Source organism: Hypomesus nipponensis, chromosome 14 (genome assembly GCF_054491055.1).
Source record: "Hypomesus nipponensis isolate SF chromosome 14, ASM5449105v1, whole genome shotgun sequence".
Lineage (NCBI taxonomy): Eukaryota > Metazoa > Chordata > Actinopteri > Osmeriformes > Osmeridae > Hypomesus > Hypomesus nipponensis.
In genome coordinates, this window is record NC_140374.1 from 3,370,319 (window position 1) to 3,388,189 (window position 17,871).

At 43.5% G+C, this 17,871-nt stretch overlaps 1 protein-coding gene and 1 non-coding gene across 2 annotated transcripts; one reads left to right on the forward strand and one right to left on the reverse strand.

Annotated features, from left to right (window-relative positions):
- Positions 1–487: 487 nt before the first annotated feature.
- trnar-acg (transfer RNA arginine (anticodon ACG)) lies at positions 488–560 on the reverse strand. The gene has a single exon. It is a non-coding gene; the product is annotated as a tRNA-Arg (tRNA).
- Positions 561–1,188: 628 nt separating this feature from the next.
- Positions 1,189–15,215, forward strand: ces2b (carboxylesterase 2b). The gene is made up of 35 exons (XM_084671720.1): positions 1,189–1,335; positions 4,711–4,900; positions 5,290–5,428; positions 5,585–5,872; positions 5,966–6,070; positions 6,221–6,319; positions 6,544–6,687; positions 6,775–6,852; positions 6,935–7,082; positions 7,180–7,320; positions 7,404–7,476; positions 7,825–7,989; positions 8,081–8,281; positions 8,416–8,557; positions 8,642–8,929; positions 9,023–9,127; positions 9,302–9,400; positions 9,556–9,699; positions 9,786–9,863; positions 9,946–10,093; positions 10,188–10,328; positions 10,408–10,480; positions 10,824–10,988; positions 11,078–11,278; positions 11,413–11,554; positions 11,639–11,772; positions 12,257–12,410; positions 12,504–12,608; positions 12,785–12,883; positions 13,033–13,176; positions 13,397–13,474; positions 13,563–13,710; positions 14,249–14,398; positions 14,517–14,589; positions 14,683–15,215. The coding sequence occupies exons 1-35, from the start codon at positions 1,257–1,259 to the stop codon at positions 14,864–14,866; spliced, it is 4,845 nt and encodes a 1,614-aa protein (XP_084527846.1). The 5' UTR covers positions 1,189–1,256; the 3' UTR covers positions 14,867–15,215.
- Positions 15,216–17,871: the final 2,656 nt, after the last annotated feature.

Here is a 17,871-nt window from a genome sequence, read left to right on the forward strand (position 1 = left end):
ACACACAAGCACGCCTTGTCATTATATTTTTTACATTTTATTAGAGTTGTAGATCCCAGATTAATTGAAAAACACATTGAAGTGAACATATTTAGAACATATATAGTGACTAAATACAGAAACGGGCCGTCAAATTAATTGACTATCCTGAAGAACAACGTAGCCTATAGGTAAGTAAACTATTAATAGCATGAAAAATATGGGGGCAAACCAGAATTTATTGATGAAAGTAGAATTGTACATGGATACTAGTCAATTTTATATGTGTAGCCTACACCTAGTCCATTTTCCACCTTATTCAGTGTCTAAACACTTCGTCATTAGCCTATCATTAGCGTAGTGTCCTTTGTTTTAAAATCTATTCACTCATTTGATGCTACTTCGTCAAGCCTATGAAATATCTAAAATTGACATAATTTGTGTGCCGTTATGGGTAAATGATCTGTTTAATTAGAAGTAAAGTTCAAATTCAGATAATGAAAAGTTCCGAGCCAGCCAGGAGTCGAACCTAGAATCTTCTGATCCGTAGTCAGACGCGTTATCCATTGCGCCACTGGCCCATATAAACACGTAAAAAGAGACATTACTCAACACCAGACCTATTTCAAGAAAAGTATTATTTACATAATTTTACAAAATCGTGATTCTTCATGGTTATAATAAAAAGTCTCGTTTTTGATCAAAGGCCGGATATTTACTCATTACACTGTGCAGAGCAGGCCCAAGGCATAAGCGAACCAAACGGCTGCCTAGGGCCCTCGTGGCCACCAGAGGGCCCCCAAGACCACATGAAATTACAGTTTAATTAAAAACGTATATATATATATGTGTATATATTATATATATTATGTTAATGATAATAATAATCAATTGTATTAGCATCACTGAGGGGCCCCCAAATAACTTCTGCTCAAGGCCCCATAAAGGCTTGGGTTGGCCCTGACAATGTGCATGTCATGTAGCGTGCCAAAGGTAGCATAGATCCTGACTGGGGCAAAGTTATAATGAGCTTGTAAATGCAATATTTATGATCAGCAGATAAAGTTCAAAATGTAAATGTTGTTATGTAAACTGTTCCACGCTGAAGTACAACCATGTAGCCTATACAGGCACAGCAACCAACTGTTGACACATCTAGGATAAAGGTGATCTACCCAGCCTCCACCGCTCAGTCTGCTGGAACTCCATTCGATAGGGCGCATTTCTGCAGCCTGTTTGCGGAGTTTTACTGACAGCCTGAAGCTTTTGCTTCAGTCATGACAGTTTTCAAAAGCACTCTGAGGTACTACGTCGCGCTCTGCTTACTATATCTGACTGCTTCAGAAGAATTTGATGGTGAGTTTGTGAACAATTAAAGTAGTATTTTAGTTTTGTAGCTGTAGATGAGCAACTAAGATAGGGTTTATGTGCAGCTGGTTGGTGCGTTGTGTTCGCTTCCGGTGTGTCTGTCAGAACACAACTCTTCAGACGGCTTTCTTTTAGCTGATTTATTGCAAGCGGAGTTTCTTACATGACAGTGAAATGAGAGTGGTGCTGACACAACACAGAACGTAAAATAGTGATGGGGGAATCGAAGCTTTCCGAAGCAAAGAGCTTCGGAAAGCTTCGTTAGATACATCTTCTCCATAGGGACATCTGCTGGTCAGTTGATGGTATGGCGACTGTATCAACAGTGGCGGAGCCAAAGGGGTGGCCAGGGTGGCATTGGACCCCTCTGATATCGGACTGGCCACCCCAGGTGCCACCCCAAAATGTAATTCGCTATCCCTGGCAATTGGAAACAACCAACCAACAGCCTATAACACATGTCTTTCGGTGTGGGTTGCTACACTATTTTTGTACTTTAACTGCTAAGATTCCTTGATGAGATGCCTTATCAATTTGTTAATGTTACAAAAGATTAAAGCTGCAGTCAGATAGCTACCCTGTTTGCTATTGTATAATGCAGAGGCGTTGTTAGACATAAAACTCTACTGGGGCACAGGCCCCTATTTTTTTTTTCTTTCAAGCGTGCTCTGCATACACTACTCGGCTATAGAAACTCCCCTTGCTTAACCCACTATACAACAGTTCAGGGATGCAGGTTTGATATCAGCTTTGGGGTATAGACATTGTTGGAATACTCTGCTGTTTTTCAAAAATGTATGGGTAGTTTTCACCCGGTCCCTAACGCGAGACTGCAAAGTAGCGTCTTCCGAATGTGAAACGAATGTTGAATGTTGAATATGGAACTAACTTCACCTCGGTCTTTGGAAGGGACATCAATAGTTAATGCCAGCGCGCATTCATTTTTGTATTCATTTGAGTGCAAATACTGTTTTATGAGCTTCATGTAATATTCTTTTTATGTTTTAGTCAAAATAAGATGATCGGTAGGCCTATCATTTTGGAACTTTCTTTAGTTTTGTAATGTTTTCTTAGCCTACCTCAATTCTTGTGTCTGAGTCCGACACCTGGACTTCTGTGTGTGTGCTGCAGTGGCTATTTGGCAAGCTCAAAGACCTTGGTGACATGGAACTCTGCAGGCATCAGTTTGTGTTTTTGGTTAAACTGCTTTGATTTTACAAGCGTTGATACATTTACTTTTTTTCCGGGATTGTCAATCTAAATGAATGCACTGACTAATAAAGTAAATTGTTAAAACTAAAACTTTTTATTTTACTGGGGCACAGCAGATTTATACCGGGGCACGTGCCCCAGTAAAAAGGGTCTAACAACGCCCCTGGTATAATGCCTGTTCGAAATACATATTTCAGAGTAGGGCTAGCCATGATCTAACTAGTAGTTGATAAAAGATAATAATGATAATATGTTTAAGATTGAGATTGGACTCAAATGTGGATAATTGGATGTGTAAGCTTACATGTTATTTTTGCTTAGTGTTCACTTCAAACATTAAAAGAAAGGGTGAGATAGCAGACTTCTTCAAAAAGCTGAGCAAACAGGATCAGGTGGAAATAGACCCCAGTCCTTGCACCACCCCAAGACCTCAGAGCAGCATACTAGTCAGTCAGTCACATGCCAAGTTTAGCCTGTGTTTGTAGGCCACGCATGTAAGCCTACGCAAAAGTTTTTCCCAGATTAAGCCTCACTTTAAAATGTTGGTTGTTGATTCATGAGTGTTCTTGTGTTGATTGCTGAGGCATTTTTTGTGTGAGTATACACTAAAAGTTATGTTTTAATGTAAAAGAAGGATCTAACCTGGTTAGACCCAGATTATCCAGTATATTCATGAAAACAGAGTGACCAAAGTCTCTCCAGTTTGTGAGTAGCCTACGCTACAGTGTGTGTAGAAAGAAATGATTTGCAATTCAGATGTAGAGACACAAACTATTCATAGTAAATGAATAATTTCATTAAAGTAACCCTAGTGGACCATACTAGGCCACACTGAAGAACTCAGGCTTAAGTACATTTTAATTTCTATTTCTCATCAGCAATTATATGAATCATTTACACTGCTTAGATGCCAGGCTAAGCATCTGTGTGTGTGTTACACACACATTTTCAGTCTTGGTCTGTGGACCCCCTGAAGTAGCCCTGACCACCCCTTGGCCACCCCATATATAAGTGTGTGGGGGGGGGGGTGTTGCTCAACATTTTATGGCCATTTCCCTGGCCTTCATAGGTCCACTGCAAACATTTGTCATATTTTCATTCTCATGTTAGTGCATGTAATCCTGCAAAAATTCCCGCATTAAAATAATGCATCATGACAGTTTGTATGATTTGAAATGGTCATTTATTATTGCTAGCATTTAATTATCAGGGAAAACAATTACACTGCATTGAACTGTAAGTAAAGTACAAAAACTAAATAATAACAAAACCTGTAGCTAATTATTACTTGTGAACGAATGTCATTCACGTCTTACTAAACCTAGTCACACAAAAGTGAATGAGGTAAACACACATTTTCAGTTTCCTCTTCTGAGCCTATGCAGGTCACGTGAAAATATGAGTCCAAAATATAATATCAGCTGAAACTCCCCAAAAAGTATTTGCTCTCAAATTATTGCAAATAATGTTGTTCGCGCGCTCGCATTACCTATTCATGTCCATACCAAAGCTGCCTAACTTCAGTCCCTGAACTGTACTTATACGATAAAATGATTATTAAATTTAATCAATTAAGTGGCCCACCCTTACAAGCCCAGCCGGCCGCTCTCAAATCGCTCTCGTGGTACTTTGATGGCAAACATCCCAGTGAACACGGTTTTCCGGTCTTGCGCAGAAGAGTGTCTCCCTTGCTCCTGGCTTCATAATACGTCTGGGTTGACTCTGGTGTAGCAAAAAATTTGAGTGCTAGTTACTTTCTCTATTTCGGACTCAGCAAAAATTAAACCAAGAAAAAGTTAGTATTTAAGGCCAGGTTCGAGAAACAAAAAAACATTTGGAAATGTTTTGATATTTTGATGTTAATGGTATCAAATCACCAGAACGAGGAAGGTGCCAAGCGGAAATGCAATACCACCAAGATCAATCAGGGCCTTTGCTTCAAGCTGAGGAACACGGGTTGAGGGCCTGATTTGAGAGAAGCTCTTTGGCAATTTTGACTGTTCTGCACACAAAAAAGGGAGTTCATATGCATATTATAACTCCAAAGGGGGGGGGGGATAACACATGTTAATATAAAGTATACATGATCTGTGTACATTTAGTATTTTCTCCGGTATAACCTCACAATTTCCTCATATCCACTGTCCTCAGGCCCTGTGGTGCAGACCAAGCTTGGCGGTCTGAGGGGGCAGTATGTGGAGGTTAAGGGGAAGGAGACGCTGGTGCATGCCTACCTGGGGGTGCCGTTTGCCAAACCACCTGTGGGCCCTCTGAGACTGGCCCCGCCCCAGCCCACAGATGGGTGGGAGGGGCTGAGGGACGCGACCAAACAACCATTCATGTAAGCAGAGTCACAGATACATTATTTATCTTGACGATGTATCTAGTGTTGATAAACAGATGTGATCAAACGTCATTTGTACCTGTACAGCCACTACAGATGCATCATCCACAATAACAAGATATTGTAAAGTAACATCCAATATAAAATGGATACATATTTATATTTATATATCTATTGAGCAAACGCTTTTATCCAGAGTGACTTACAGTAAGTACAGGGACATTCCCCCAAGGCAAGTAGGTAGAAATGCCTTGCCCAAGGACACAACGTCTTTTAGCACAGCCAGGAATCTAACCGGCAATCTTCTGATTACTAGCCTGATTTCCTAACCGCTCAGCCACCTGACTCCCTACAATACTCCCTCTTTATTGTTCATTTCCACCCAGGTGTATTCAGAACAGACAGTTATCCATTGATTTTGCTGCCGCTCTGTCCTTAAAAGTGGAAGTCCCCGATGTGTCTGAAGATTGCCTGTACCTCAACATTTATGTGCCAGCCAAAGCCTCAGAGAAAGCCAAGCTACCAGTACGTTTAAATGAAATACACTTCACACTTCAGCCCAACCTGAACATGCAGTCTCATTATCAGAGTCGGTAGTTATCTTATATTTTCTATGTTATTATTATTTATCTTGCATTAATGCTGGTGATAGACGTTTATGCTGTATCTTATGTTCTCCAGGTCATGTTTTGGATTCATGGAGGGGGTTTTGCAATGGGTTCTGCATCAATGTACGACAGTTCGGTTCTGGCAGCCTACCAGGATGTAGTGGTGGTAGTGGTACAGTACCGACTGGGTCTTCTGGGGTTCCTGAGCACCGGGGATCATCACATCCCAGGGAACATGGGTCTCATGGACCAGGTGGAGGGCCTGCGTTGGGTCCAAGAACACATCCACAACTTTGGAGGCGACCCTGGTGCTGTTACCATATTTGGCGAGTCTGCTGGTGGAATGAGTGTATCACTACTGGTGAGGATCCAAACATAGGACACACTCTAATAAGCCCACACTTGTGAATACCTTCCCAACGTTTTGCTTACATGGTTGTGCTTCACTCACCAGCTCCTGTCCCCAATGTCCACTGGCCTGTTCCATGGTGCCATAGCTCAGAGTGGTACTGCTGCCATGGATGCCCTCTGCTCCAGCAACCCTCTTCCCATGGCCAAGGTGTTTTCCAGCTCAGTCCGCTACGCTTACTGCTATGCATTCTAATGAGTTAAATACATAGATAATGGATGTAACTGAAGAAAACCAAAGTGAAAGGAATTATGTAAATACTGTGTTCTGGAATGTTCATATTGACCCCTCCTCCACCAGATGGCTGCCAACTCATCTAGTTGTGACATCACCAGTACTGAGAAGATTGCAAAATGCATGAAAGTCGTTGGAAAGGAGGCTTTATTGACCATTGCTGAGGTGATACTGAACACATACATCACCGCCAACCCTAACCCAATCAAATCTGCTCCATGCACTTTGGTAAAAAAATAAATAAAAAAATGCTAGTAATCAGATTTTCTCATACTTTTATTAACTGTTTATATAATCTGTCCTGCTGATATGTGGTACGTTACCAAGCTATTGTTCCATTATGAATATGTATTGTGTGTTACATCTTTAACCATAACTCAATTTTCAAGGACCCAATGATGAGATTTGCCGTCACCGTGGATGGGCACTTCCTCCCCAAGCCAGTGGAGGAGCTGTTCCAAAACCAGCAGCTTCACAAGGTTCCCTTCATGACTGGCATTAACAGTGATGAGGGTGGCTGGTTACTACCAGGGGTATGTTCATAGAAAATGAAATATTTTCCACGATTAGTCAAGTGTTTGTAGGACAAAGTTGGTGAACCCTTTGTGTTCCTCCCACAGTTCTTTGCTCCTCCAAACTGGACAGAAGGAATGGACCGGGCGGAAGTCTTACCTTTTCTATCTATTATCTTCCCTGATGTAAGGAAAACACTACCACAGCCAGGCACATTGGATCACTTTCATCATCGGTCAAGCCAGACATGTTCTCTCTTTCTTGCAGCCTAAAGATCAGTGGATAGCCGAGTTAGTGACAGATGAGTATCTGGGAACCTCTGGAGATCGGGAGAAAATCAGAAATGGCTTCACTCAACTCATTGGAGACTTCCTGTTTAATGTTCCTGCTATTAAGACAGCAAATTCACATAGAGGTAGGTAATTATTGTATAGGTAATACTACGGTAATACTTGAGTAAAGTGCAGCACTACCAAAACCCCATAATTGGACATCCAACCTTGTACCCCCAGACGCGGGTGTCCCTGTGTACGTCTATGAGCTCCAGGAACCTCCCACCTTCCTGAAGAAGTTGAGGCCCAGCTTTGTGGGGGTGGATCATGCAGATGACCTCATATATGTCTTTGGATCCTGCTTTGTGAAAACCTTCGAAGGTAAAACAGACATAACCTCAAATGGCACTGCTCTGTAAGACGAGTAGAACTGTGTATGTCGACTTTCTCTCTCTCTTTTTCAGGACGATGCATGAAGAAAGATGATCAGCTGAGCTTGGCTATGATGAAGTACTGGGGCAACTTTGCTCACACAGGGTAGGACAATGCTGCCTTTTTTGTATTTCTTTTACATTGGACATTTATATGATTTTTTTGTAACTTAGTGTGTGTGGTCTTGTTTAACTACCCTTGTGGGGACCAAATGTCCTCACAAGTATAGTGAAATGTGAAAAACTTAACCTTGTGGGCCTCTTTCTTTTGGGGCCCAGAACTTCCAATGCATTTTCAGGGGGTTTATGGCTTTTAGAGTTAGGGTTAGAATTAGGGTTGGAATTACATTAATAGTTAGGGTTAAGGGTTAGTGGTCAAAGATAACATATTTTGGAATGGAAGTGAATGGTCGGGCCCCAATAAAAACTAACTTTTGTGTGTGTATATGTGCAGGGATCCTAATGGAGCAGGTCTGTCTCAGTGGCCACAGTACGGGGCAGAGGGGGATTACCTGGGGATAGGGCTGGAGCAGGTGGCTGGTCAGCACTTGAGGAGGGAACGCTTCATCTTCCACACCCAGACCCTCCCAGAGAAGATCCGGCAGAGCAAAGAGAAGATGTAAGGTTCAATCTAACAGAATTAAAGCAACCTGATTTCATTTCCTTCTTTTGGCAGGGAATCCATTCTCATTGATCTTCCTCCTCCACAGGTCAAAGGACAGTCCTGTGGTGCAGACCAAGCTTGGCGGTCTGAGGGGGCAGTATGTGGAGGTTAAGGGGAAGGAGACGCTGGTGCATGCCTACCTGGGGGTGCCGTTTGCCAAACCACCTGTGGGCCCTCTGAGACTGGCCCCGCCCCAGCCCACAGATGGGTGGGAGGGGCTGAGGGACGCGACCAAACAACCATTCATGTATGACTCAGCAGGCACACACATACACCTAACCCAGTAGAGTCACAACTGTATAAAATGTTTGTATTCCAGATCAAGTCCTGTTTGTGTTGGCCAGGGAATGGCACTTGTTTCATGACACGGCCCTTTTTCAGGTGTCTTCAGGACAAGGATGTAATGGAGAACTTCATTTCTGAGATGTCCTCTATGAAAATGGAGTTCCCAGAGGTATCAGAGGACTGCCTTTACCTCAACATTTATACTCCTGCAAAACCAGCTCAAGATGCCAAGCTACCGGTACAGAATCCCACCATGGACTTTGTTGTCAGTTTTGGAATTCATAGAGTTGTCTGTGGCAGCAATATTGCTTCTGTATCCTAGGTGATGGTTTGGATCCATGGCGGCGGTTTTACCATGGGGTCTGCTTCCATGTTTGATGGTTCTGCTTTGGCAGCCTACCAGGATGTAGTGGTGGTTCTGGTCCAGTACCGACTGGGACTCCTGGGGTTCTTGAGCACCGGAGACCATCACATCCCAGGGAACATGGGTCTAATGGACCAGGTGGAGGGCCTGCGTTGGGTCCAAGAACACATCCACAACTTTGGAGGCGACCCTGGTGCTGTTACCTTATTTGGCGTGTCTGCTGGTGGAGTGAGTGTATCACTACTGGTGAGGATCCAAACATAGGACACACTCTAATAAGCCCACACTTGTGAATACCTTCCCAACGTTTTGCTAACATGGTTGTGCTTCACTCACCAGCTCCTGTCCCCAATGTCCACTGGCCTGTTCCATGGTGCCATAGCTCAGAGTGGTACTGCTGCCATGGATTTCCTCATCACCCTTGACCCTCTGCTTATGGCCAAGGTCATTTCTCCACCTCATCCTTCCCTCAGCTTGTTGCTTTAGTGCTATGTATTCTAGATTTAAAGTCATGCATGTCTATTGTTCATATAAAAACATTTTATAGAGTGATTTCATGCTTGTGACACACAGTGGTGTCTTCTCTGTGCGCTCAATCCCCCCCCCCCCCCCCCCAAGACGGCAGCTAATTCATCTGGGTGTGACATCACCAGCACAAAAAAGATTGCAGAATGCATGAGAGTTGTTGGAGATGAAGACATATTGACCCTTGCTAAGGTACCAATGAACATTTTTAACCATGCTACACACACGCTTATTTAAAATTGGATGGTTGGTTGGTTCTATAGATCACACATATTCCGCTGACATGTGATCGGCCACTAATCCACAAACTGTAAATCCCCATTAATCTCTATGACTCCAATTTCAAGGACCAAACAATGCGATTTCTTGTCACCGTGGATGGGCACTTCCTCCCCAAGCCAGTGGAGGAGCTGTTCCAAAACCAGCAGCTTCACAAGGTTCCCTTCATGACTGGAATTAACAATGATGAGGGTGGCTGGTTACTACCAGGGGTATGTTCATAGAAAATGAATATTCTCCACGATTAGTCAAGTGTTTATAGGACAAAGTTGGTGAATCATTTGTGTTCCTCCCACAGTTCCTTGCTCCTCCAAACTGGACAGAAGGAATGGACCGGGCGGAAGTCTTACCTTTTCTATCTATTATCTTCCCTGATGTAAGGAAAACACTACCACAGCCAGGCACATTGGATCACTTTCATCATCGGTCAAGCCAGACATGTTCTCTCTTTCTTGCAGCCTAAAGATCAGTGGATAGCCGAGTTAGTGACAGATGAGTATCTGGGAACCTCTGGAGATCGGGAGAAAATCAGAAATGGCTTCACTCAACTCATTGGAGACTTTCTGATTAATATTCCTGCTATTAAGACAGCAAATTCACATAGAGGTAGGTAAATCTTGATAAGGTAATACAGTAATACTTGAGTGAAGTACAGTACTACCAAAAACCCATAATTGGACATCCAACCTTGTACCCCCAGACGCGGGTGTCCCTGTGTACGTCTATGAGCTCCAGGAACCTCCCACCTTCCTGAAGAAGTTGAGGCCCAGCTTTGTGGGGGTGGATCATGCAGATGACCTCATATATGTCTTTGGATCCTGCTTTGTGAAAGCCTTCGAAGGTAAAACAGACATAACCTCAAATGGCACTGCTCTGTAAGACGAGTAGAACTGTGTCGACTTTCTCTCTCTCTTTTTCAGGACAATGCATGGAGAAAGATGATCAGCTGAGCTTGACTATGATGAAGTACTGGGGCAACTTTGCTCACACAGGGTAGGACAATGCTGCCTTTTTGTATTTCTTCTACATTGGACATTTATATGATTTTTTTGTAACTTAGTGTGTGTGGTCTTGTTTAACTACCCTTGTGGGGACCAAATGTCCTCACAAGTATAGTGAAATGTGAAAAACCTGACCTTGTGGGGCCCTTTCGCTGGGACCCAGAACTTCAAATGCATTTTCAGGGGGTTCATGACTTTTAGAGTTAGGGTTAGAATTAGGTTTGGAATTACATAATAGTTAGGGTTAAGGGTTAGTGGTTAAAGATAACACATTTTGGAATGGAAGTGAATGGTCAGGCCCCATCTAAAACAAACTTTTGTGTGTGTATGTGCAGGGATCCTAATGGAGCAGGTCTGTCTCAGTGGCCACAGTACGGGGCAGAGGGGGATTACCTGGGGATAGGGCTGGAGCAGGTGGCTGGTCAGCACTTGAGGAGGGAACGCTTCATCTTCCACACCCAGACCCTCCCAGAGAAGATCCGGCAGAGCAAAGAGAAGATGTAAGGTTCAATCTAACACTTAAAGCAACCTGATTTCATTTCTTTCTTTTGGCAGGGAATCCATTCTCATTGATCTTCCTCCTCCACAGGTCAAAGGTCAGTCCTGTGGTGCAGACCAAGCTGGGCGGTCTGAGGGGGCAGTATGTGGAGGTTAAGGGGAAGGAGACGCTGGTGCATGCCTACCTGGGGGTGCCGTTTGCCAAGCCACCTGTGGGCCCCCTGAGACTGGCCCCGCCCCAGCCCACAGATGGATGGGAGGGGCTGAGGGACGCCACCAAACAGCCATTCATGTATGACTCAGCAGGCACACACATACACCTAACCCAGTAGAGTCACAACTGTATAAAATGTTTGTATTCCTGATCAAGTCCTGTTTGTGTTGGCCAGGGAATGGCACTTGTTTCATGACATGGCCCTTTTTCAGGTGTCTTCAGGACAGGGATGTAATGGTGAACTTGATTTCTAAGATGTCCTCTATGACCATGGAGTTCCCAGAGATATCAGAGGACTGCCTCTACCTCAACATTTATACTCCTGCGAAACCAGCTCAAGATGCCAAGCTACCGGTACAAAATCCCACCATGGACTTTGTTGTCAGTTCTGGAATTCATAGAGTTGTCTGTGGCAGCAATATTGCTTCTGTATCCTAGGTGATGGTTTGGATCCATGGCGGCGGTTTTACCATGGGGTCTGCTTCCATGTTTGATGGTTCTGCTTTGGCAGCCTACCAGGATGTAGTGGTGGTTCTGGTCCAGTACCGACTGGGACTCCTGGGGTTTTTGAGGTACAACCTCATCACTTTATGGCGTCAGATTGATGTCACATTTCCAAGCGCAATAAAACATGCTCACTTCAAAGACTGTGTTGCTCTTAAACTGTCCCCTTAGCAGGATTCAGTTTTGCTGGCCTCAAGGAAGAATAATGGACAGTTTTATCTTGTTCCGCGGAACTAAAAGTGTAGCTATCAAGTAAGGCGAGGTGGAAAGCGTGGAGTCTGCATTCGTCTTGTCAGCTAACTGCATAGCTTTAACATAGCCGTATGTAGTGCAGGCAACTTAAAGCGTGTGCTCACCTGTGAATAGTGCAACAATGTAATCAAATCTAATCTAACATTTTCAAGTGTCCAAATATTGATTTAGACATGACATTTCAAGGACAGTATCGTGGTTCTTGATGCTGAAGAAGCAGAGACAGGAAGAGAGTTAACATGTTGAGTTATAGGACTTCTGTCTGACTTGCACTTGGTGGGGCCTGCTGTTCCACTACAGCACCGGGGACCATCACATCCCAGGGAACATGGGTTTCATGGACCAGGTGGAGGGCCTGCGTTGGGTCCAAGAACACATCCACAACTTTGGAGGCGACCCTGGTGCTGTTACCATATTTGGCGAGTCTGCTGGTGGAGTGAGTGTATCACTACTGGTGAGGATCCGAACATAGGACACACTCTAATAAGCCCACACTTGTGAATACCTTCCCAACGTTTTGCTAACATTGTTGTGCTTCACTCACCAGCTCCTGTCCCCAATGTCCACTGGCCTGTTCCATGGTGCCATAGCTCAGAGTGGTACTGCTGCCATGGATTTCCTCATCACCCTTGACCCTCTGCTTATGGCCAAGGTCATTTCTCCACCTCATCCTCCCCTCAGCTTGTTGCTTTAGTGCTATGTATTCTAGATTTAAAGTCATGCATGTCTATTGTTCATATAAAAACATGTTATAGAGTGATGTCATGCTTGTGACACACAGTGGTAACTTCTCTGTGCGCTCAATCCCCCCCCCCCCCTCCCCCCTAGACGGCAGCTAATTCATCTGGGTGTGACATCACCAGCACTAAAAAGATTGCAGAATGCATGAGAGCTGTTGGAGAAGAAGACATATTGACCCTTGCTAAGGTACCATTGAACATTTTTGACCATGCTACACACACGCTTATTTAACATTAGATGGTTGGTTGTATAGATCACCCATATTTTGTTGACATGTGATCCACCACCAATCCACAAACGGTAAATCCCTTCATCTTGATGACTCCAATTTCAAGGACCAAACATTGCAATTTATTGTCACCGTGGATGGGCACTTCCTCATCAAGCCAGTGGAGGAGCTGTTCCAAAACCAGCAGCTTCACAAGGTTCCCTTCGTGACTGGCGTGACCAATGATGAGGGTGGCTGGTTACTACCAGGGGTACGTAAGGTTGTGGTAAAATAATTTTTGCCAGTGAACAATTAGCTGAGTGTTCACACATTGGGATTGAAAAGTGATGTGGGGGGAGTTCTAGTGGCTCACTGGCCAAGAGAGTGCAGGTGGACGCCTGTAACTCCAAAATAAAGATATGCATTTTCTCCTCCTGTGTATCTAGTGTGTGTAGGACAAAGTGGGTGAATGGTTTGTGTTCCTCCCACAGTTCCTTGCTCCTCCAAACTGGACAGAAGGAATGGACCGGGGAGATATTCTACCTTTTCTGTCTATGATCTTCCCTGATGTAAGGAAAACAGCCATACACAGGCTCGTTGAACCGCTATTAGATGCAGATAATCAGTCAAGCCAGAAATGTTCTATCTTCTTTGCAGCCTAAAGATCACTGGGTAGCTGAGTTGGTGGCAGATGAGTATCTGGGAACCTCTGGAGATCGGGTGGAAATCAGAAATGGCTTCACTCAGCTGATTGGAGACTTTATGTTTACTGTTCCTGCCATTAAGACAGCAAATGCACACAAAGGTAGGTTAATGAGTTGGGAAGTAAATCATGTGTTTGTTGGTATGGTCTGGGATACAATTAGCCTTTGACAAAAGAAAGTCATACTTTTTCCGTAATGGCTGTACAATGACTGCAGAACGACTGCAGAAGGACACTACATGTAACAGAAGCTCAGATATATCTCTGTAAAGGTACTTATAGGCAGAGGGGGGTCAGATGGCTGAGCGGTTAGGGAGTCGAGCTATTCGTCAGAAGGTTGTTGGCTTGATTCCCAGCCGTGGAAAATGACGTTGTGTCCTTGGGCAAGGCACTTCACCCTACTTGCCCCGGGGAAAAAATCCCTGTACTTACTGTAAGTCGCTCTGGATAAGAGCGTCTGCTAAATTACAAAATGTAAATGTATATGAAATATTAGTAGGCAACATTTGTGGCAAGCATTCATGTAATCCCTCATGTTATTTGCTACATTTTCTCCTGTACGAAGTGAGAAAGGAGGGGATGCAAACAGCGACTTGTAATGTGGCTCAATGTTAACATGATACCGATGTTAACATAACAGATGCAGGTGCTGCTGTCTACCTATATGAGTACCGGTACATTCCAACATTCATCGCGGACACAAGGCCTAGCTTCGTTGGAAGTGACCACGGAGATGAATTATACACTTTGTTTGGATTGTGCTTCACCACGACTCATGTGAAACTATCCAGTAAGTCTGACGCATGGTAGCATGAATGAAAAGTTGTTTGTCTTCTATACTGTAGGACCACACCAGAGCATGTAAGAAGCTGGACGAACTCACATAAATCCTGTTGTTGTTCTTCTAGGCCCCTGCACAAAGGAAGATGAACACCTATGTAAAACTATGATGGGCTACTGGGGAAACTTTGCTCGCACAGGGTAGGAATACACTCCTCTGCATACTCTATACACAAGATGGTGGACGTTTGACTTTAGTGGACTTTGATTCTGTCTGTGTGTGTGTGTGTGCAGGGATCCTAATGGAGCAGGTCTGTCTCAGTGGCCACAGTACGGGGCAGAGGGGGATTACCTGGGGATAGGGCTGGAGCAGGTGGCTGGTCAGCACTTGAGGAGGGAACGCTTCACCTTCCTCACCCAGACCCTCCCAGAGAAGATCCAGCAGAGCAAAGAGAAGAAGGACCATAGTGAGCTATGAGCTCAGCCTTACTTGTTTTGTTTTACTGGACACTTGTTGATGGAAAATGTTCTTTTGAACTTCAAAGTGAGGGGACTGTATTGTCCTCCATTGATGGTTGGAGCTCGTTATTTATGAACAGAATCACCTGAACCCATCATTCCCACAGCATGTGCTACTGCTCCTTGTGGAGACAAAACCTTGTGGTTTAACTTCTCTTGTGTCTAAATCATTTCTTTGATGCACTGCTCTGTATTTCAAGGTTATCAATGATGGAGCAAGGCTAGTCTTCAATTCACTGTAGCGTGGTTTGCACGTTTAAGATTAGCAATACTTAGTTCATAATAAAGTATCGTAGTTCTTGGGGGCACCACCTCTGATTTGTGAAAGGAGCAGAGGAAACTTATTTAATAATATTGAATAATAGCACTCGTAATAATCAGTCTAATCTTAAATTGTGAATTCTATGAAAAAAGAGCAGATCATATAACATGAGAGATAAGCGAGTATTATACACAATTATTTATTTAAGAGAATGTAATTATAGTGAACACATAACAAATAAGTTATTGGTTAGTTGGGCTAAAACAGTACAGTAGGCCTAAATTCTAATGAGAGCGCACTACACAATGGCTGCGTAGAACGCTTGTGAAGGGGGAGGGGAAGAAGCTGAGGAAGAGGTAGAGAGGAAGAGGCTTCTATAGTAACAATGGACGATCAATGGAAACTGACCTAACGATGGTTAGGTTAAATCATTTGTAAAATACAATCAAACATCAACAATTAAATCACAACATGCCAATATGTCACAAGTAAGAAATATATTGCAAATCGCAATTACTTTTGTTGGTTTGAAGAACGGAGTCAATGGTTCGTTATGTCCAACGAATAGGAAACGGAATCTCTCGTCAAAGTTCCGGGCGCAAAGTGAATGTGCAGGTAATGAGGAAATAAACTAGAGTGTGCACCTCCAGTTAATCCCACGAACAAGCAGGGGTGATTGTACTTTTGGGGGTTTTATACTCCAAAGAACGGGGGGTTTATCCATGTGAAGGTGACCTCTCTCATTGGTCAGTTACTTCCACCTGGGCGTCGTTCTGGGACCTGCCCAGAGGTGTGAAGTGGCTTTTAGCTTTGAGTTCCGTTATCTCAAATGTCCATGGAATGCTTAACTTCAGAATATAACAATACAACTTTCATAACTGGTTTTGTTAGTATGATACAATTATTTTGATACCAATATTGACTGATTTTGCTATACCTGAAGGGGAGTTATAATCAAACATCAATTAAACAATGTTCTAGGTAAATGAGAAAAACAAACATTATAACACATCGACTACTGTCATTGAATTAGTGTCCATGAGCCATGTAGTCCTAGAGAATATGTTTGCAAATCCAGAAAAGAAAGTCCTTCCAAGTAATTCCCTTTGTTATGACACTGTGGGACCATGTGATCTGTTCCTGACCCCATGCTGGGTCAGGGCTTTGAAGCTCCTGCTCTGGGAGTTAAGGACAAAAGGGGAAAGACCCTTCCCTTGTCGGGGGAAAGGAGAAAGGTGTGGATGGTACCTTGTTTTGTCTGTTGACTCTCTGCTACATCACTTTCCTAACCACAAGCCAGCAGCTACTTGTTTTAATCACGAATTGGACTGCACCAAGCTCTACCCTCCCTGTAACATGCTTTAGCATATTACAGAACTCTGGGATTACATTGTTGGATTGTATGTATCTGGAATGTCTTATTATGCAGGACTGCACTGCTTCTGGTATGAAACTAATCATGTTTTATATTGTGTATTATTTCATGGATAACCAGCACAATTAATCAAAATTACATTTGATTTATATTGTCCTTTTACAAGTAATGTCTTAAAAATGCAGATGCCCATACAATGACACCAACCTAAAACCCTCAATGAAGGGGAAAAACGTCCAGTTACATGAATTTGTTTTAATGGGAAGAGCAATTGAGGAAGGGATCCTTTCCACAGGTGAGTCTGGAGGTGAAGCTTCATTCAGAGGGATCCACTTCTCAGGTTTAAGCCATGTTTCTGAGAGCTCGGTCAGGTAAACATTTATTTCAGTTATCAAGTCATTAATCAAAGTGGCCTTTGCGGATAAGGATATGAAGTTCAGGAGTCCATTTTTTCTTCCCAGGTTCAGTGACAGGAGATATGACGTCCATATTCAATGCTGCTGCTGAGAGCACAACTGTACAATGAGGAGGTTTAATAAGTATTTCATTAAACCCTTGTGCTGCCTTTGGGTCATTGTGACGGCCGAACGCAGTTTATATAATTTGTATTAACTAGAAGAACAATTTTGCTCTGAAATTTTCTGAGCCCTCTTATTTTGTGTGCAAAGTAAGACATTTCTACGCACATATTTGTGAATGAGGCCTAATGTCAATGGATGCGAGTCACTGTAGCCGATTTACATCGTTTGTGATGGTTTTCAGTTAATCAAGATAACACCTGAAGAGATTGGCTGTGGTTTGCACATTTCCATTTGTAGGATAATAACAAAACTGTTTAAATTGGTCTATACGAGTTAAGTGGGAGACAGTATGACTTGAGTCCAGAGCAACATCTTTCTATAAACAGTGTTTCACGGCTGGGTGAATAAGAGCAGGATAAACAGAACGCAGGATCAATCTATTCTTTCGCGTTCCCTCCCTCTGTCTAGCCAGAGAGACCACTCAGGGGTGATTTCCCTCTCTCGTCTGTCTGGCAGCTGTCTGGATCACGCTGACTGGATTTAAGCGAACTGCTAAATGATTTGGCTTTTGAGAACACTGGAAGGGCATGACCCTGGAGTCTGTCTGGGACACAGTGTTCCAACACACACCATACACACTAAGGGATCCAGGCTGCTTCCAGTCACACCCGTCACACCACAAACCCTTATAAACACCCCCACACTCCCAGTTCACAGGGCTAGACACATTGCCATACGCACATATACACACACACATACATCTGTAACCAGATAAGGTGAGATGTTTGTGTCTGTCAGAGGAGGAT

Bases quoted from the DNA above. Each gene is read 5' to 3' on its own strand.
- ces2b (XM_084671720.1), top strand. From the start codon at position 1,257: ATGACAGTTTTCAAAAGCACTCTGAGGTACTACGTCGCGCTCTGCTTA. The intron at 13,177-13,396 runs GTACGTAAGGTT...TTCCTCCCACAG, and splicing joins GTGGCTGGTTACTACCAGGG to TTCCTTGCTCCTCCAAACTG. The intron at 13,475-13,562 runs GTAAGGAAAACA...TCTTCTTTGCAG, and splicing joins TGTCTATGATCTTCCCTGAT to CCTAAAGATCACTGGGTAGC.